The sequence below is a fragment of the Podarcis vaucheri genome (genome assembly GCF_965113315.1).
Source record: "Podarcis vaucheri genome assembly, chromosome: 1".
Classification (NCBI taxonomy): domain Eukaryota; kingdom Metazoa; phylum Chordata; class Lepidosauria; order Squamata; family Lacertidae; genus Podarcis; species Podarcis vaucheri.
This window is the reverse complement of record NC_138759.1, coordinates 32,624,820-32,645,936: the sequence shown is the minus strand read 5'-3', so window position 1 is coordinate 32,645,936 and position 21,117 is coordinate 32,624,820. Positions and strand designations below refer to the sequence as shown.

The window sequence follows — 21,117 nt, the reverse complement described above, 5'->3', positions numbered from 1 at the left end:
GGATTGGGGCTGTTCCGGCCGCTCAGGCAGAAAACAGGAATTTTGAGGAAAAGGGAAATTAGATATATGCAGCATTGGCTGTACTGGCACATCTTTAATTTCCCTGCAATCAGTAGTTGCTCAGATGTTTACAGTGTAAACTTTATACAGTGTAAGTAATCCTGATAGGGAAACCATATATCTATGTGACCCAATCATATTCTATGTGTTTTGTAGTCTACTATGAAAAATGAATAAAGAGGGGTTTTTCGTGTTATTCAGTTTCACAGAGAAATAAATGTTATTAGAAATAACTGCATGTGGACATGTGCACACATCACAATCATCACAGTTTTAAAAAATTAACCAGAAAACAGAAATGGCCAATCTATAATAACTGATGAGTTCAGAGGTATCAGCAGAGGATTCTCTCTATATAATTTTGCTTTCAAAACTTAACAAAAGCAAAATTTCTGCAGGCTTAAAAGTAACACAATCTTTTTTTTTAGACCTGAATCCTCCCCACAAGAGAATGAGAATAGCTCCAAAGAAAGGGAGAAATGTTTTATTGACCTCTTTGAAACACTTATCATAAATACAATTTTTTAATGGTTGTAGAATTTATTTAAACATCACCTTCCCTTAAGCAAAGAATCAGGAAATGGTGAAAAATTAGTATTGCAGCAAAGTATGTAGAGATGGGTCTTTGTAGCTACAGAGTACAGTAATTGGAGTGAAGCTACAAAGCAACTACAGATTAAGACCAAGCCAACCATGGTTGTATGCATTTCTCCATATTTTAGCACACATCTAAGCAGCATTTCGACATCCAGCATCTTCTAAGATGCCGGTATTCTCCCTGTGTTTATGCATATTTTGAAAGAAAACAAATACAGTTTGGTGCCTTTAGCACCAACAGATGCTGAAGAAAAATTGGGCTACAACAGACCCAGGGCAGACTAAAGGGTTAATCTGAAGCAGAATAAAAGTGTAACCTGCACAATGGTGTTTTTTACTGTAGAATCTGGGGAAAAACATGTTCCTTGTTTAACCAAGCATATAAGCACATTGTAACAAGTCTGATATCGGTTTGTACAGGTCATTGTAATGCTTACAAATTTGGTGTTGGGTTCTTGCTGAGCTTCTTGCATGTATGGGATAACAGGGGTGTATGTATTAATGTCCCCACTTGTGCAAAACGTGCTTAGGAGGGTCACCATGGGCCAGACCAGCCCGCTTCTGAGAATGTTAGAAATTAGCCAAGCTCATTTTGCGACTGTTACAGGTCCATTTGCAACCACATGGAGATTGCTAGATCCTAGATTGGTGACTGGGGAAATCAAAATGTCCCTTGAAGGATCTGGAATGTTTTCTTTAAATCTTGAATTTGTTTTATTCTGAATTGTTTTATCTGATGTTCCACTTTGAGATTTATTCTGAAACAATGTACATAAAACAGTATAAATCACAGTACTAAAGTAATTTTAAAACTATAAACCCCATTTTTCTGTTATTTATATATGAATTTATTTGAAACTTTCTTGCCCTGCCCTTCTGACAATACTGTATTCTAGACCAGATTGAAAAACAGAATCAGTCATAATGAAAGGAAGTAAAATAAAGGAAACATGGACACTCGATGTTTAAGCAAAAATGATAAAAATGTTATGATTATTGACAGATTAAAGGCCACCAATTACGAAACCATTGCATAATTAAAATCCTATTAAAGGCCTATATTTTCACTGGGCCTTTTGATGCTTACACCAAAGGAATAGCTGTAGCAACCTGGGGTCGTATCCAGTGCTGTGCCAGAAAATTTCCTCTTGTGGAATGGGAGCTCCCCTTCCTTCTGTGTACCCCCAAAATTTATTTCAGAGGGTTCTCCAATTCAAGCAGACTTTGAGGGCACACAGGGGCTTGCTGGTGTGGCAGAAGAAGGAGGATAACTTACGTTGTGCATTCAGAAGTCTGCTGAACAAATGAGACTGCAGTGTTGGATGCTACTCTTGGTTTTTTTCAAAAGTAGGTCCAAGTGTCCTTTGAAAATGAGGCACATTTGCCATTTTACAGTGGTTAATGTAGCTTTCTTTCTAGGGTATGACCTTGTCTCTTAAGCCTAGATACTACTGTACTTCTCATCTTTTTTTGTTATAGGAACAGCAGCAATTTTGGTATCAACAGCATCTGCTTACTCTGCAGCAAAAGGCAAAAGCACATGCACTGGGACAGCAGCTGCCATCAGGTCTAGGAGTGGTAAATGATGCTCCTGAGCAGAGGCAAGAAGAAAGGGAAATACCCATTTCTGATGTGCTTTCTGACCCCCCTTTGCTTTCTGAGCCCAAATTACCACAGCCCAAAGGTGATGACCTTCCTTTGTCATCCGTTGAGCCCAAGGTATGCTGTGCACAGAGGTGTCATTATGTGTTGTATTCATTCTTTTGTTATTTCAGATTGTCTGGAAGGACTGATTGGAAAAAATAGGGCCCTGGTGCAGTAGGCTTAGAACACAGGGATGATTTATGAGAACTTTTGCTGATCAGTTGTGGTTTACATGGCCCTGATACAAGCCTTAAAGACAACAATAATTGGGTTTATGTGCTTTTCTTTTTAAAAGTATTGAAGTTTTTTAAAAATACATTTCATAGCAAGTGTATAAATCTTCCTTGCATCTTTAGCATAGGCTGAGGAGATAAATGTAATGAATCAGAAATGAACTGCAAGTCCCTATAAAGATCTCTGTGGGATCCATTGTCCCCCTGTTCTGTAAATGGTGACCCTGTAGTAGAGCACATGTTTTGCTAGCAAATGGCTGGCCGTTTTGACGTCCAGTTCAGAATGTTTAGCATTCTGTCATGTGGAGTTTAATCATCTTGTGGAAATGCTGTGTGCATTGGGGGATGTCTGTATGTGGAGTGGAAAGTCTCAAAGAAGGTACTGCTATTCAAAGCTTCCTTTGGGTATCTTCATTACTTGAAGGTACCAAACAATAACATGGTATAATTATTTGTGCTTCTGTGTTGACTTTGCGTTCAGGAAGAAGTTGCATCACATATTTCCAATACTGTAAAACAATTACATCTCCATATTAGGATCAAGCTTTAAGACCATAAGGGTTGCCATGCTGGAGCAAACCATAATTCACAGAGATAAGTCTAGTCTTATTTATCCACTGTGGATCAGACAATGCTGGTGAGAGGCACCTTGTATTTCCTCCCCACCCTGCCTGGCAGCATCTCATACAAAGAGAGAGAGAGAGAGAGACAGACTGACTGACTCTGTATCATGGATACTGTTTACTTATCAAGATACTACACTTTCATAAGTCTGTTCTCCATGAATTAGTCTACTCCTTTCATAAAGTCATTTCAACCAGTGATTGTCTCTATTTCCTGATTAGTTGCAGCCAGATTGGGTGCCACTAGTATGCATATAAGGTTAGAGTTTTTTCAAATCATACGCATCACATTTCGCTTACATGGAATCTTATGTACTTGTATTTTAATCCTTATTTTCCATTTTGGATAAATTCTTTTTAAAGCTTTTCACAACTGCCTGGGATTTTACCATCCTAACTAATTAGGTGTCATCTACAGACTTCACTGCCACACTGTTCAGTCCTATTGCAGATGAATTATTAATAATATAACCCAGCAAGCCCCTATAAAGATCTCTGTGGGATCCATTGTCCCTCTGTTGTGTAAATGGTGACTCCGTAGTAGAGCACATGTTTTGCTAGCAAGTGGTTGCATGTTCAATCTTTAGATAGGACTGAGAAACACTCCTGTCTAGAGGGGTTACTGTCATTCAGTGTAGACAGTACTGAGGTAGATAGACCTGTGTTCTGACTTGATTAATTAATTTTATAATGAATGATTTTAGAGTGTTGTTTATGCTGTACTTTTGTACTGTTTTATTGTTGTTAGCTGCCCTGAGCCCGGCTTCGGCTGGGGAGGGCGGGATATAAATAAAATTTTTTATTATTATTATTATTATTATTATTATTATTATTATTATTATTTGTATAAAGCAACTTCCTATGTCCCTTCTTGCCCATTTTATCACTACGTCATCGTCTTCCTTATTTTTTATCCTAATCTGTAAGAGCGTCTCCACTTATACATTGACCAAATGACTTAGCCAAAAACCTTTTGGTCATATGTAATATGTATCTTCAAAAGAAATGTAGAAAGTTAATATTTCCCTTTGTTGAAGCAATACTTATCCTCTTTTAGTAAGACTTCTTCTTTTTATGTTTGACAATTCTTAATGCTTTCTTTCATTTTATATGGAACTGAAATTGGCCTGGCAGGTCTGTAACTACCTGGATGCCCTCTTTATATCAAAACGCATTTTAGATAAGAAGGTTGACTTTAATACTATTACACATTTATTTAATTAACTGACCAACAATTTTGACCAATAGAAATAATATTTTTTGCAGTTTTGCTATAATCCGTCAGTATTCTTTTTACACCTTTATCATCTTAAAAGTTTCTGCTACCCTCCACTAGTTGGTTTTCTCTGTAGAGTGTGTTCTGATCATATCACAATCTCAGTTGGTGAGTGTTGAGAGGACTGTAGTCAAAATGGGGCAGCTGAAAACTAAGTTGGAGGTATTTTTGTGCTCAAAGGTATCCAAAGATTGCAGAGGTAGAAAAAAACTTTAGGAAAAAGAGCATAGATGGATGGGAACTTTCCCAAAAACAGCCCAGTGAAGACTTGAGCATGTTCAGTGATTGCAGAATGTTGAGTGGCATCTGTTAGGTTTAAACAAACATCTGAAAAGGGGAAGAATGGAGTGTCCTTGAAGGAGGAGGGAACAGTTTAGAGACTGAGCACTCCACATTGTAACATTCTGCTGTGAGTCTTAGTTTTGTTTAATATTTATTTTAATAACTTCAGTGTGTCTCTCAGGTTGTTGATTTTTGCTTGTTTTATTGTTGATTTGCATTCAGTTTGCCAGAGTTTGTTCTCTCTTCAGTTTAATAGGAATCCTCTTTGTTTTTGCAGATCTTTTTGTTTTAAATTAAGTATGACTGTGTTGAGTGTTTGTTGGCAGTTTTCTAATCTTTTGTATGTTGAGTTTGACAGAGATTTGATCAGTGTTTCAAGCAATTCTACTATCTTCTGCCAGATCCCAGGCAGTTAGGATCCAAACTCTTTCTATCTAGAAATTTTGACTCTGCCATGACCTGTTACCCAGCCAGTTTAGGGGTGGTTGAAGTAACCCATTATTATTTCATCTTCTGTTTCAATTGCCTACCTAACTACCTTTTCCATTTAAAGATCACCATCAAAGTTTGGGATAGGGGAGTGATATTAGCCCAGTTTGCATGTAATGTTAAAAATAAATTCTCTTGCATTCTGCTCAGAAGTCCTCACTATGCTGATCCGCCACTTTTGACTGGTGTGCCAAGGAGGAAACAAAGCAGAGACTGGCATGTGAACCAGCACTCATAATTTGTCTGGAGATAAACCACGAGAGTAGGTTTATACATAATGCAAAGCCAGCTTCTGGTTTGTTTCCTCCCTGGTGCAATAAAGCTGTGAGCTGTGGAGCTGTGGTGTGGACTTTTAAACAGCATACACATTGTGCTAAACCATAGTTCATTTTAAACTATGGTTTAATATTAAGTGTGTTCCTTATATTTTACTTACTCTTTTGGTGTGCTGTTCTCTACCCAGAAGTTTGTTTTTCTATTTCTGAATTTTGGATTCGGTGCCCCCACTGACACACAAAGCACCAACACCTCTTTTACATTCTATTCTGACCATTCTATGGATTTCATATGTTGTGATAGGCCAGTTATATTTCTGTATTTTTATTTTAAAATAGGAAGGAAGTGTACAACATAATGTGCAAATACAATAAAGCATAAAATACCATAAAATAATACGAAGATACAGTACATCTCTTCTCTTGGTTTGAAGCATTCAGTGTATGTAGGATTTCTCCTACAGTTTCTGACAAGAGTGAATTGTTATTTCTGGTGATTGGATTTAATTGCTAAGACTTAAAATGATGTATTATTTACAAGGGCAAGTATTAGGTGAATAAATTCCTGGGCACATCACCGATTAATTAGTTCATCAGCCATCATTAAAAGTGGTATGGTCCTAAAGTGATAATTTGACTACTCTGGAAGAATTAAATATCCCCAGTAACCCTAAAGTCTTGGTCCAGCATCTGTTTGTTCTTTTTTTTTGGAACACTTTTATCTCATTTTATAGCCCCAAGGTAGGATGCGGGTGGCGCTGTGGTCTAAACCGCCGAGCCTCTTGGGCTTGCCGATCAGAAGGTCAGCAGTTCAAATCCCCGCGACGGGGTGAACTCCCGTTGCTCAGTCCCAGCTCCTGTCAACCTAGCAGTTCGAAAGCATGCCAAAAAGTTCAAGTAGATAAATAGGTACCACTACAGCCGGAAGGCAAACTGCGTTTCCGTTGCTCTGGTTTCGGTGTTTCATTGCAACAGAAGCGGTTTAGTCATGCTGGCCACATGACCTAGAAAAACTGTCTGCGGACAAACGCCAGCTTCCTTGGCCTGTAAAGCGAGATGAGCCACGCTACCCCAGAGCCGTCTGTGACTGGACTTAATAGTCAGGGGTCCAGACTAATTTAGCTGTACTTAGACAATACTTTGATTACACAAAAATCAATGGGACTGTACTTCAGCTAAAGTTCAACAAACCTAACAGCATAAAGCTAAACAGATCTACTTATTAGCTAGTTCCATTACCTAGTTTTCAGTGGGTCTTATTTCTAGGCAAATGTGTATAGGATTACAACCTTATTTTTGGGCCAACTGTTGGTGTCCATATGGTGTTAAGATTATTCAGTCAGGATTTTTGCCGTCTTCCTTGAAATCAGAATTTGCCTACCACCTATTAGTTTAGCTGAGGATCTCTGAGTTAAGTGAGTCCTTGCAGTGCATGAGATTCTTATGCTAACTGGTATAAGTTTGTGTTGGAGTAGCTGGGCATAGGAAGGAAGGAATTTCCTTCATGGGCATAAATCACCTGATGTGTGAGGTGTAAGGTCAAATGAGCCAGTTGCTGTGATAATGGCCTTGGAACTCTAGCTATATTGATGTGATTAACATATGCTAGCTAGTTTTGTGTTGATGTATTGCAGTTGAAGCCTTGGAATTAGAGCTACAGGGACACTCTGTATCTGTATATGAAAAGCCTTCAAACTGGAAGTTATTTTTCTGTTTGCTCAGTCTGCTACTTCTACAACAGTAAAAGATCTGGACCTTACTGGCTCTGCTTCTGTGTAGTAACTTTTACTGTGAGCACAACTTAGATAATAATAATAATATATTTTTTATGTGTAACCCACCCTTCTGACTAGGTTGCCCCCAGCCACTTTGGGTGGCCTCCAACAAATATAAAAGCATTGTGGATGTGTCTTATTATCTCAGATTACCAACAGTTTGTACTTACCTAAGTTTGTATCTGGCATAAGTCTTTATTTAAGCTAAACAATTAAAGTTTTGTTAATATGCTATGCATAGATTTATTGGACAGAGTTATGTTTCAGCTATTTACCATTGTAATCTAATTACAATTATTCTGGGTTATATGTGATGCCCTGGTGTCTTGTAGAGGCCACTCTCCTGTGAGTGAGGATTTATGGTTTGCAATCAGTAGACTCAAGTAACTAATTTACTTATTTCAGTGGGTCTACTCTGAATATGACTTAGGTAGAATCTATACACATATAAAAACTGTTCTGAAAATGCTTTTTTTAAAAAAAAAGTGTTTTAAAAAATACATTGAATTTTCCATAAGGCTCACCATCGCCATATAGTGTCACATTGTATATTGCACTTGAAACATACTTAAAACATTTTATTTGTAACTGTATAGCTGAGTCCTTAGTTGTATATCATCCAGTGTCTTGCACAACAGATCATGGAATAGGGCAACTATCAGAATTTATTGCACTAGCATATCTCTTGATAGTGCAATAAATTCTGATAGTTGTAAAATACCTGTTTAGTTTTTATGTGTTCTGGCAACAAAAAGCAGTGCTCTTGGGAAGTAGTGATTAAGTAGTGATTTTTTTTTTTGGTAGGAGATTCTCACTAAAAATAAAAATCTGTATTTGAAAAGGAGGAACTGGGACAATCCTGCTCTGACTTGTGGTCAGATATACTTTCTACCATAGGCATGCAGTTACATTACGCTGTGCCTGGACTATTTAACTTGTTGAAGAGGAGAGGATGGGACAAAACCCTCTGTATTTGCTTGCTTTCGGGCATGTACAACTACTTTCCCCAGTACTGACAATGATTCGAGCTGTATAACTGCTGTGCTGTATGATTGAACAAGTTTTCTATTATTTGATATTTGCTTATTCCTCCAGTTGAGCATTGAACCACCAGAGGATCCTGAGGAAAGTTTGAGATTACAGCAGCTACAGGCGGCAGCCACACAATGGCAACAGCATCCACAGCAGCGAGTGGGTTTCCAGTATCAGAGAATAATGCAGCAGCATGCACAGTTGCAACAAATTCTACAGCGCTACCAACAGATCATACAGTTGTCGCACTTGCCAGTGAGTCATTAAAGTAATATGATTTGATCCATACTTTTCCCAATTGAGTGAGATACTTAATACAATTTAATGGTGCTAACAGAGTTTAATGACTCTTCATGGTGGTCCACAGGTCAGCTTTGGCCTGTTAGAGGTCCCAGTTTGGCCCAGCAAGCTGTTCTTGGTAAAGCACAGCCTTCCATCCCACCACATTGTATGTCACCTCAGGTGTGGAGCAGTTTCCAAGGTGGCTCCAAATGAACCACTGGGAGAGTAAAGTGAGCTCCCGATTATTCTTTTGCTTTGAGCAAGGCATGCTTCAATCACCCATCAGCCGATCCTGATCTACCAGTGAGTGGTCAGATTGTGCCTTGCTCTAGGACTTGCACTGAAGCCCCTGCTGAAGTGGAGGGAGGGATCTCCATTTAAGCAGGGGTTTCAGTGCAAACTCATTTGTGATGCTGGAGCAAGCCTCTTTGGAGCTGCTCTGGGAGTGCACCTTCAAAGAGCATCATCACCTTGACATCGTTATGACTGATGGGCAAACTGCCAAATTTTGACCCGTGAGGCAGATACAGATCTGAACCATCAGAGAAGAAAGTTCCCCAACTCTGATGTAGACCTTTGCTCATTGACTACATGTTAACTTCTGTAAAAGCAGACAAGAAGCTAACATTTCACTCTTGTTTTATGCTGTAAGCTGCCCTGTAATAGTGAATCAATGAAGAGTAGGCAAGAAATTGAACAGAGAAGAAGAAAAGTAATACTTTATATTGAAGCATCTTCCTTGTGAGAGGAAAACTAAAAAATATGTTCACTAATCTAAATAGACTATGTAGAAAGAATTTCCAATTTTTCAGTAGGTTTAATCATGCAATATATTTAGAGTCAGAGTGTAGAATCATTTTAGTTTGGTAGGGGGTTAAAGAAAAATAAAGTTCAAAGGCCCAAATCTATGGCTTCACCTTTAAAGCACAACAATTTCATGGAAGCTGTTGGAAAGCATGAACAGTGTTCAGTGTACAGACCTGTGCTTTGCTATGCGACAAGTAAGATATGTTTGGTCTAAAGCATTGTGAGTACATTGAACTAACTTAAAGGGTGTTCCTTACTACCTTTTCTTTCTGGCAGACAATGTCAGTGGATACGCAGCTACAGCATTATGAAGCACAGAACAAACAGTTCCAGCCACTTTACAAGGAGTGGGAACGTGAATTTCAGCAGTGGCAGGATCAAATTCAGGCCTACCCTCACAAAGACCAACTTCATGAGTGTGAGAAACAGTGGAAAATGTGGCAGGGACAGATGAAAGTCACTTACACCCACCTTCAGGAGAAAGTGAAGTCTCTTCGGAACATGACCAGTCAGTATCCTGGGAGTGTAACTTTGCCGCCTGCATTTTCTGCATATTCTCAAACAGTACAAAGTGGTATGTCCGTTGGGCAGCCTCCTTTGCCCGCCGCTGCACTGCCTCCACCTTCCACTGGATTCTCTTCTGGCCCACAAAAGTCTGATATGCCTATTTCAAAAGAATCTGGTCCTCCGAGCACCCAGAGCACTGAAACACCGAGGCCAAATTTGTACCCTACTCCTGGTTCTTTTAAAGTTACCGAGTCACTTCCCACTACCCAAAGTACAGAAATGCCCAGGCCAGTTCTACTTCCTACTCCTACCGCAGCTTCTTTTTCATTTAAGGTAACTGAGTCTTCTACCAACTCACAGGCCTCAGAGACAACCAGGCCACCTCCATTTCCTTCTCCTGCCTCTTTCTCATTTAAAGAGTCACTTCCCACTCCCCAGACTACGGAGATGGCCAAGCAAGGTCTGCTTCCTACCCCTACCGCTGCTTCTTTTTCATTTAAAGCAACTGAGTCTCCTGCCACGTCCCAGAACATGGAGGCAACTAGGCCACCTCTGCTTCCCACCCCTGCTTTCCCTTTTAAAGGTAATGATACACCCGCCATCACCCCGGCCATGGATACTGTCAGGCCAGGCCTGCTTCCCACCCCTCCTTCTGCTTCTTCCTTTTCATTTAAGGCTACGGTTTCTCCTGCCATGACCCACGCTACAATGGATGCAACCAGGCCACCTCTTCTTCCCACCCCTGCTTCCTTTTCTTTTAAAACTACTGATACATCTGCCACCCAGAATTACCACTCAAATGTGACATCATCTGCTAGCACTTCAGACCAAGGCAGTTCTTTTGCGCCTCTGGGCAAACAGGCAGTGCCATTTGGTTCTGTTTCATCAGAACTAACTTCTGCTGAAGTGAAACCTCACTCTACAGTGTCCTTCTCATCTGCATCCACCACCAGCACCACTACTACCTATCAGAGCAGACCAGGGAGGTCAGCCGGGTTTCCTGATTCTGCCAGGGGACAGCACCATGAAGGTCCAAGGGTGTCAAGGTAGGTTTTCTTTCTGTCTCGTTTTTGTATGGCAATGCTGTTTTGGATGATAGTACAGTAGAAACACTCTTAAATATTGTTAGGTAATCCTGTGTGCTTTGCCAGTAGGACATGGTATTTCATGTGACTGTGCTCATTTAGTGGTTGTTGCCCGCCCAATGGCATCCCTGGCCTATTTTAATCTTACGCTTTACCATATTTTAACCTCATACGTTCTTCCAGAGTATTTCTTGAAATACCCAAAGCCAGTTCTTTTTTTTTCTTTTTTTTTCATTTTGTGTGTTGTTAGTAGCTTTTTAATTGAATGTTCCAAAGGGAAAGGGGGAGCAGCTGGTGGCCCAGAACAAACCCAGTGACCAGATATTCAAGTAAATAGACCTTTAGTAGGAGGCTTCCCCATCTCCCTTATGTTTACAGAAGGTCACCATCTCATATGCTGCCAGTTGTCATGTCCTCTGTCCATGATTATGGTGCACAGGGGTGGCAAGTGGACTCCTTCCAATATTGAAGCATTAGGAATTTAGCCACCGTGAGTGTCCTTAGAAACCAATAGAAGTGTCTGTTCTTTGCTTGATAATTCTCTTGGTGAGGGGCAATGCTTGAACCAAATCTGTGGGAGCCTGTAGTACCAGTCCTCATAATGCTAATGAGGTTAAGTGCCAGAAGCTTTGTAGTCAAAGCAGCTTCACTCACAAACAAGATGGAGGCATCCATATACTCGGGGGAAATGGAGAATTAAAAATAAAACTTACATGCAGAGTGTACTCAGGTGTGGGCTGCAGGGTGAAGGAAGGAGTAAATCCATGCACATCCCAGTATGGCAATTACATCAAATGCATCTTGGGGAAAAGCATGAGGGAGGTTGTCAGTGAAAAGGGAATTGGGGCCAGAGTTAAGCCCCTTCTCCCAGTCACTCAACTGCTGCTGTTCACAGGGCACTCAGGTCTGCTGGCGAATGTATAATTCTGGTCTCACAAAAAACAAACCAAAAGCAGAGTTTGTGCTTTTGTTCCTGCTGCTCTATTTAGTAATATCCCACTTTACACAAAATTAGCAGCAGTTTATATATAGTTTTTTTAAAAAAACAAAAACCAACAACCAGCAGCAAAAGTCTTCCTAAGTGAAATCATCTTCAGTGCCCACCTGAAAGCAGCAAAAGTGATTGCTCTGCAGGTGTCTTGTTTGCACACACACAAAAGAGATAAGAGGAAGATATTGTATTATAAATTGTTATTGTTTGTAACTCCAGTGTAATCTCAGTTGTCATCGTCAGTTTATAATTTAATAAGTACTTTAAAATTATGTTTTCTGAAGTGTGAGACTTCTAAGCTCTCTGGAGCCCAGAACTTGGTCAGACACTACTTCTTACACCTAAAAGGACAGGAAGTAAATCCCAGGCTCACACATACCTGTGCCTCAACCTCTATCTGCTTTTCCCAAAGGATGAAGACACCTGACTCAGTAGAATACTGCATGCGTCTACATCTTTCACCCCATGAACCAAATAAGGTGGTTCTTGAATCTGACCCTTGAGTCAGACATTCCTTTCTATCTGAGGAAGAGGTGGAGAAGATGAGCATAGATATGGGTGAATCCAATACTTGTTTCTGTCATGCTCCATTCGCATGCAGCAATTCTAATATTTTGGTTAATTTTGTGTATCGTTATTACTTAATGAGATTTTAATTTGGCAGCTGTTTTCAAGAGGATTTATGGAGTTGTTTTATATAAAAAAAAGTCTCACGAAATCTCTTACTTGAATAAAATGTCTCATTTCTAAATACACAGATTTGATGCACCACGAGGAAGAGACTTCGATAAATTTGAACCTGCAAGACAGCAAGGACCTCATTTTCAAGGGCAACGTTTCGATGGTCCAAGGCCAAGATTTCAAAATCAGCTTGTCGATGGATCTTCAGGCAAACAGGGGACAATCCCCCGGGGCCCAGCAGCAGCATTTTATACTCCCTCAGGCACTTCCCAAGCAAGTGGACCACGGTGGCGGGGGCCTAGGCCTCCTTTGGGACAACAGAACCATCAGACAGAACATAAGGAATCTCTTACTGATATGAGTAATAATCAGACAGCGGCAAATAAATCTAAACCTAGACCAGATACAAAGGTTACTGGTTCTGTTCAGCCAGGTACAGTCATGTCTAAAGCACAGCAAAATTCATCCAGAAAAGAGGGCAGAGAAACAGTGTTAGAAACAAAGAAACCAAGCTCTGCAGAGACTGAACTGCAAACGGAAGAATCAAAAAAACCTCTTACTTCGGGTGTTGTCCATCAGACACCAGGTTCCACTGTTCCAGGGGGGAAGAAAATGTTACTACCAGCGCCGATGGGAAATAAAGAGTTGAATTCTGCAGAAAACAAACTGACTTCTTCTGAAAATAATCAGAGCAAGGAGCCATCTAAACTGGAAAGCCGGGAGAGGGGACAAATCAAGCTGGGAGATAACCAGGCCAAAGGGCCAGCAGGCAGGGGCAGGGGCCAGGGTAGAATGGAAGACAATAGAGGTAGGGGCCGAGGCCGATTTGATGATGCCAGAGGAAGGGGAGTACCAAACAGAGGTAGAGGTCTGACCAGAGATATAGGTGGCAGAGATCTAAACAGTGGGCCAGGAACCCACAACAGGATGCCAGAGGGCCAGTCGGGCAGTTGGGAATCTGGGGTGGGTGGACAGTCGAGCAACCAGGAAGGGGCATTGGAAAGGCAATCGAGAAGCCAAGACAGAGGGTTACCAGCTAGAGACAGGGAACCAGCTCCCCAGATGGGCAGCAGAGAGAGAGGCCATGCAGATAGCCGGGACAAGGGCTTAGGCAGGCAACCCAGTAGTCAGGAAAGGGGACTGGACCGGCTGGCTGGTAACCGTGAAAGGGGACCAGGATGGCAACCTAGTAGCCGGGAGAGAGACCCAGTCAGAAGGCCTAGTAGCCGGGAGAGGGATATGCACAGACGTGACACAGGCCTTGGAGGTGGTATGGATAATTTGCCTCCATTTCGTGAAGAACCACCCAGGCCTCCATGGTCTTACGGAGAGGCAGGCATGGAAGAGGAGCGCTCATTTGAATACCAAGATATTCCTCCTCTAGAGCGCAGACGATTGGAGGATTGGGAAAGAGACAGATACTGGGTTGAGCGCGACCAGCGATACCATGATGATCCTCTTGATCCATATGAGAGAGATGACTTGCCAGCACACCGTCATCCATTGCCACCTCTTTCACCTCTTCCCCCTCTACCTCCTTTACCTCCAATATCTGCTGATCTTGATAGACGAGAACCATATTGGGATGACTGGGAAAGGCCATTGGGGAGAGAGAGAGAGCTAGACAGAGATCTGGACAGGGTCCGAAGACCCTTGGATATGTATGACCGTGATTCAGAAAGAGACTGGGACAGAGATTACCTTAGACCACTGGGCGACAGAGATACGCTTAGTGATCTGGACATACCTCCTCTCCCACCTTTGCCACCCCTTCCTCCACTTCCTCCTTTAGACAGATACCGTGAGGAGCGATGGCTGGAGGAGAGAGAGAGGGATTTCTACGACAGAGATTCCAGAGACCGGGGGGAGCTCAGAATTCGAGAGTATCCAGAGAGACATGACACATGGAGGGAACCATCTGATTTCCCACCCGACAGGGGTGATTGGGAAAGGGAAAGATTTTCAGATAGGTGGTATTCAGATGAAATCGACAGGTTCCCACGTTTAGATGATCGTTTGGATCCACCACCTCTGCCACCACGCTCATCTGAATTGCTGGGAGACGAGCCAAATTTAGCCTCTGAGCCGTCGTTGGGAGGTGTAATGGTCCTTAGTCAAAGGCAACATGAAATAATCCTGAAGGCTGCCCAAGAGCTAAAAATGCTACGGTGAGTTGGCTGCTGTTCTTGTTTATTTGGCTTTGGAAAAACCTGCTTTTTCATCTCCCCTCCGCCTTCCATTCCCTCTTGCAAATTGCAAAAATACATATAATTAGGTGGTAAATAGCTGTGAACATTTTGGTCAGCTTAGATGATGGAAGGGTATGCAAGTTTAATAAGTCAAGGGTCATTGAGATAACTATGCTTTAAACAGCACTTTTTATCAGTCTTAAACTAATGAAGTTAAAATAGGTGTTTTTTTAATGTTGAAGAACCTCCCATAGAATCAAGAACAGTTCTGCACATAGCATACCTATGCTAGAAAAAAGTCAAATAACATAGCTGGCGGTGATCACGCTTATCCTTAAAACTGAGTAGTAAATATTCAGGCAGGAGAACCTTGTTCATGCAGACCTGCAGTATTTTTAAGAAATTCAGAAAAGGGAGCCAATGAAAACGAAAGGTCCAGCATTGTCTGTCAGTGCACATGAAGCGGTACAAAGTCCACTCACACTAATATTGCCTTAAAGGAGGGCACTTCACATTTTGTTGTGCTTGGGTATTAAGTTACTCTTGTGTAAAGTTGCCAAGCAGTCATATTACACTGCACTCCATGGATACATCAAATCTAGATTTTCAAGCAGTGCATATGATATGACATTTATAACTCTTGAGACAGGAACAAGTGCTAGAGCATGCAGAGGTCCCAGGTTCAGTCCCTGGCATCTCTGGGCGGGGCTGGGTAACCCTGGAGAGCTGCTGCCAGTCCGTACCAGGCAGCTTCCACTGATATGTAGAAAAATCTCTGTTGCTAGTTCCTGTTGTCAACAGTGGTGTGTTTCGCCATTTACTGAACTAGGAAAGTGGTCTGCAGACGTCCTTTTGGAATATGTGAGAATTCTGATCACAAAGGCTTGAATTCTCTTAACACAAAAATGATATCCTCAGAAATTGCAATGAGATTTGAGCTGGTGTGAAAAAGAAATGTACCTTGGGAGCTAAATGCTCTCTGTGAAGGATCAAATGTTCGTTTTTGGCACTGAGAAAAGTGGCAGATTTTGTTGGAAACATTTGTGTTTCCTGCTTGCCAAATGACAGCCTAAAGTGGCTAACAGTGCTATATTAAAACAATAGAGCAACAAATCAAAATGCACTAAAAAGAATCAACTGAAGCAGAAAAAACCTGCCAAAATCCTAAAATTGCAAACTGCCAAGCAAAATGAGATGAAAAATATTTAAGGGCAGATCAGTTCCATAAAATTCAAGTTGTAATACAGTAAAATATTATATAAGAAATAAAAGAAACAATAAGAACACAATTTAGAATCCTACATAATCTTTCACAGTGCATTACAATTGTGACAATAGGCAGAAAAATAATTAAGTGGTTCAGCAAGATGCTCAACAATTTTCAAGTCGTCCAGGGGGAGTGGGGTATAAAGTTTTGGAAATACTAGTTAAATGTTTTACAAAGTAGCCAATTTTTAGTTTGTTGCTTAAAATTCACTAGCTTCTCAGCCTGGCAGGCCTCCTTAGAGTTGGTGCCACAGATGAACATAAGTAAATGTGGTGGTTCTTAAAATCTTGTTTAAGACAAATGCATATACCTTTTGTGGTTTTTAAATGAACATTTAAGCTGAATAATATGATTTTTGGACTGCAGAGAACAGAAAGAACATATGAAGAAGATGAATGAATTTGTTCCTGAACTGTCAACACCGGAAATTCCTAGACCACAAATTGCTAGGAAGGATAACTTTCAGGTAAATTAAGTCTTGCTGTGGAAAATATTGTGCGAGTGTGACGTTACTGTGATGCACATGTTTTTTGTTTATGCCTTTTTAAAAATGGTTTTTAAATGGAAACTTTTAAGAACTTATGCTTGAGCTTGCTTCCCCACCCCTCCAGACAAGTTACCAGTCATTATGGCTATGCTCTGTATCTCTGGTCAGAGGCAGCAGTGGTTCTGCAGCAGGTCTTTCTTGAGAATGAGGCATCATTATGAAGAAATCAGATCTTCATCCTCGTAACTCTCACTGTGATTCCAGTGCACCTTTTCTGCAAATTTCAGGAGACAAGGGAGCGTCTAGGAGCAGGGTCTCCCAAAGATGTACTGGATTTGGACTATATTGGACTTTAGGAAATCACCATCATTTTGAATTCAGCTGGGCCACTTTGTTTCTACTGGTGGCAAGTTTTCCATTTCATTAAAGGGTGGCCCCACATAGAGCATGCTAGAGCAGCTGATCCCTGAGATGACCAAAACATGGATGGGCGTAACTGGGTGCCTGTCAGATGTAGCTATGAAAAAGCACTCCTTATTAACTGAGGGCTGGATTGAACATTTGTAAATTTCTCTACTTAGAGAAATCTGAAAGACACAGCCATGTGGAGGAAGTAATGACTTACCACTGCTTCATGGCAAGCAAAACAACACTTTTATAATATTTACAACATATCACCACCAGGTAGCCGCAACTTTATCTGTAGCTGTGTTTTGTCATATTTTGTTTTCACTACTATGGCTGCTCCACATTTGGGTGATTTACAAAACTTGACCTGGCCACAAAAGAACTTTAGATGAGAAGGCGCATTGGGCAACTGAGATTGCTAAGGCAGCAACAGACACAAGTTGTATACAAATTCCTTAAGATAAGTTTCAGTATTGTAAATTCCATGTAACCATCTTAAAAAAAAGAATTAGCCTTTTCTTTGTACCCTTTCATCGATGTTGTACCCCAAAAGGCCTGCTTTAAGTATCAAAGTACACATTTGCTATGACACTATCTGACAACATTTTTAAAATCGCTGTTAATTTCATGTACCTTTTATTTTAAAATATCCTTTTATTTAGGCCTCTTCTGAAATGCACGCTGAGATACCAATAGAGGAGCAATCTATTAAGCCTACGCCAGCTGTAATAGTAAAGCCACCCGTCATGTTTCGGAAAGCTGCCCCAACAGCCAAGCCTGGCGCTGCACTTGCAAAGCCATCTGTCCCAGCGACAAAGGGCCCCCTCCCATCGGTAAAAATGTCTGGTCCCCCAACACAGCCAAGTACTCCAATTCCCATTTCAGCTGCAGCAGCCTCTCAAGGTCCAGCTGCTATGGTCAAATCATCACCTGCCATGAGCCAAGAACGTTGGGATGAGGATTCTTTCCAGGGACTTTGGGATAGCAGTGAAGATAAAGGGTTAAAATCCGAGAATGACTTACCTGCATCAGATCTCTCATTACCTTCATCGACAGTCGCAACTTCCTTTGGGTCGGGTATAGCACAACTTTCCAAGCCACCAATTATTCATCAGACTGTTGACTATGGGCATGGACACGGCCATGGGCAAGGTGAATACTGCTTATCTCAATAATGCTAATTAACAGAATGATTATGCCTGTAGCATTAAAAAAAATAGCCAATATAATTCTCATCAGAGGAGTGTGCTGGTCTACATTCTGTGCATTAAAAATGGACCTTTTAGGACATCTTTACATTGATAAGTTAGTAGAGAAATTTGATGTTATGTCTGATTCCCTGATCCTTAAATTGTCTAGCCTGTCTATGAACTAGAATGAGAAAGGGCTCTTGTTTTATTCCTTCCTATACAGAATATGATCTAGAGTATTTGTGTTATGAGATGGCTAATAAATAGAAATACATTGGGCCTTATGCAGATAAATAATAAACTGCCAATTTGCAGCCTCTATAACTGCCATTGTTCAGTCTGAACTTGCCACTTTACTGCAAGAATATGATGCAAAGGAGAAGATATTGGTAACATTGGTTACCATAAACATAGGTATTCATAAACTGATCGTGTGTCTGAAAGGTTCACAAAACGTAATATCATCTTCCGTGTAAAGAATAGCTAAAACATTTCAGGCTAAAATGTTTAGAGGAAAGATAACAAGGTGGAGGTTTATAAAAATGTGAACAGTGTGGGAACAGAATACTGGACTGGTTTGACATTGGAATGATTGAGGGAGGCAGTTCTGCTTTTTTAATGCTTTTGTTATGTTGAAACATATACTGCTGTGTCGGGTTGCTGCTATTTCAAAATACCCCAGTTCCTCCTTGCAGACAAGATTTGATAGGTGGGAGACCCACTAATCAAAACCGGTTTTGTGATTTTTATTTTTATTTTTTGTGTTTCAACTTAAGGTTCCTTATTGGCATCTGTTATTTTGTTTTTTGGAAACAAAACAATTGGCCACCAATAAATTACAGCATTGCTAGTTTTTCTCCCTGTGGTGTTTTTCTCATGAGAGCTCTAGCTGGGGAATGCCTGTTTTTAATTTAATTAAAGCTTTGTAAGTAATGCACAGTACCACATTGTGGTAAATGCTGTTTGATAACTAAGCAATTTATACAGCTCTTCTTTAAAACAAAAAAGGCAGCTGTTTCCTGTTATTGTCCCTCGAGCCACTGTCTTTGTTGAAGAAATGACACTTATTGGTTGGCTGATTTAGTTTGGCTTAATTTATTTTTGGTTGCCTTTCTACACCAAATTGTGCCCACCCAAACCAAATTATAAGAGGCATCCACTTATTTTCAGACTACAAAACATTAATGGGGCAGGATGGAGAGAAGCGGTATTCAAAACATATTGGTACATTCAAATAGGACAAAAACCAACAATTCAGCAAACAGAATAAATTCAGCACTGCAAAAGAAATAAGCTGGTCTTAAATACATTACAGAACAAAACAAAACAAAGTTAACTGACAATAAAGTTCCAGCTCTTGGATCTAGTCTTACTGCACTCCAAGGGCTTAATAAATGCAGTTCAGAGTGGGAGGGGTCTCCTCACCAGGCTAGATGGCTTGCAGCCGACTACCATCATCATTCCTCCTGCAGAGATTGACAAAAGCCAAAGGGAAATGCTGGGGAGGCCAGGGATGGTAAATCTTCTTCCCCAGCCTCCAAATGTTCAAGCTGCTGGTGATGGTCTGAATGCATTTATTCAAAGATGGTATCTGGGGCAATATCTCTTAATTTTATTATTGCTAATTTGTATTTGACAGATATAACCAGTAGTAAAGGTGGACAAATTCCTTATGGGGAGCGTATAACTCTGCGTCCAGAAGCTCCTCATGAGAGACAGCCCTTTTCCAAAGGTGGGTGTACTTTGGTGTCTCTGAGACGTCTCTCTTAAGTAGAAGGCAGGCATCAGTTTGATATTTGGTAGGTTCCTTGTTAAAACATACACACATTCCACCTGCTTTGTAAAGCAATATGGCTTTCACCATGTCTTGAATTCTTGTAAATACTCAAAAGAGTTGTTCTAGATACTATGAAGAGCAACAGCCATCCCCATTCCCAACCTGATGCACTCTAGATGTTTTCATCTATAATTCCTATTGGCCATGGTTGTTGGGGCACCAGGTTGAGGATGGCTGGTGTAGACTGAGGTGGTAGAATTCAAGGCTGTACCAGACTGAAGGTAGGGCGGAATGCCCCCTCATATAAAAAGCTCCCTGTATGTAGAAAGCTAGCACATTGGGGAAGAGAGATTTAGAATAGCCTTCTCCTTCTTGTTTGTGTTTTGTCTTGAATGGCGTGTTTAAAATGAAGGAGCATTCAAACATGCAATCCCTTGCTTGTAGTCAAGAAGTTCAACCCAAGAAATCTGCTCCTTGATGCGTCTACCCCATTCTGCGATCCTGTAGAATAACTCTTAAAATTATTTTGACTTCATTTTCCAGAACACCCAGGCCAACGGGATCGATATCTCAAGGAAAGAGATGCTTATTTTGAGCGGCAAAATAATGTCAATATTGATCACAGAGACTTCAGGCGAGAGAGAGAGCCATACAGGGACCGTATTTCTGGAGAACATGAACGGGAAAGATTTGACAAAGAACGCTATCAACGAGATGACAGGTGTGTAATATAGGAGGAATAAGTAGGATTCAGAAGTGTGTCTTCAGACAGGTTGCGGTGCTGTGTTTTTGAACTGTCACTTCTCTTTTTGATTTTTGTACATGGGAGTATCTTGTTCTACTTCCACACTCAGAGGGCGTATGCATACCAGTTGCTGGGAATCACAAGTGAAGTGAGCACTGTTGTGTCCTGCTTGTGAGCTGCAGCCTTGTGAGCATATGCCATGGGAGGACAGACATTTAACATTTTCTTCCCCTCTTGGTTGAAAGGTGTACGGCTGATATTGTAACTGTTTCATACAGGGATATATTACTTGGTGTGGGATAGTCATTGCATCCAGCAGCAAAGTATAGGATTGGCCAGGAATTGGTTCATCAGAGAATCTCATTACATTTTTGTTAAATGTGTAATATTCAAAGAAATCATGCAGTTTGTGTTA

The 21,117-nt window shown here is 40.8% G+C and overlaps 1 protein-coding gene across 4 annotated transcripts in view; it reads left to right on the top strand.

Moving 5' to 3' along the window:
- Window positions 1-21,117, top strand: part of YLPM1 (YLP motif containing 1) — a 47,768-nt gene that overhangs the window by 3,403 nt on the left and 23,248 nt on the right. For 3 of the 4 annotated variants that reach the window (XM_082231795.1, XM_082231794.1, XM_082231796.1), the window contains exons 2-9: window positions 2,137-2,376; window positions 8,350-8,541; window positions 9,652-10,928; window positions 12,717-14,807; window positions 16,462-16,561; window positions 17,653-18,142; window positions 19,820-19,912; window positions 20,501-20,678. In XM_082231795.1, coding sequence (XP_082087921.1) covers window positions 2,137-2,376; window positions 8,350-8,541; window positions 9,652-10,928; window positions 12,717-14,807; window positions 16,462-16,561; window positions 17,653-18,142; window positions 19,820-19,912; window positions 20,501-20,678 — 4,661 coding nt within the window. The remainder of the gene's footprint in view (window positions 1-2,136; window positions 2,377-8,349; window positions 8,542-9,651; window positions 10,929-12,716; window positions 14,808-16,461; window positions 16,562-17,652; window positions 18,143-19,819; window positions 19,913-20,500; window positions 20,679-21,117) is intronic. The other variant, XM_082231797.1, reaches the window with a different exon arrangement.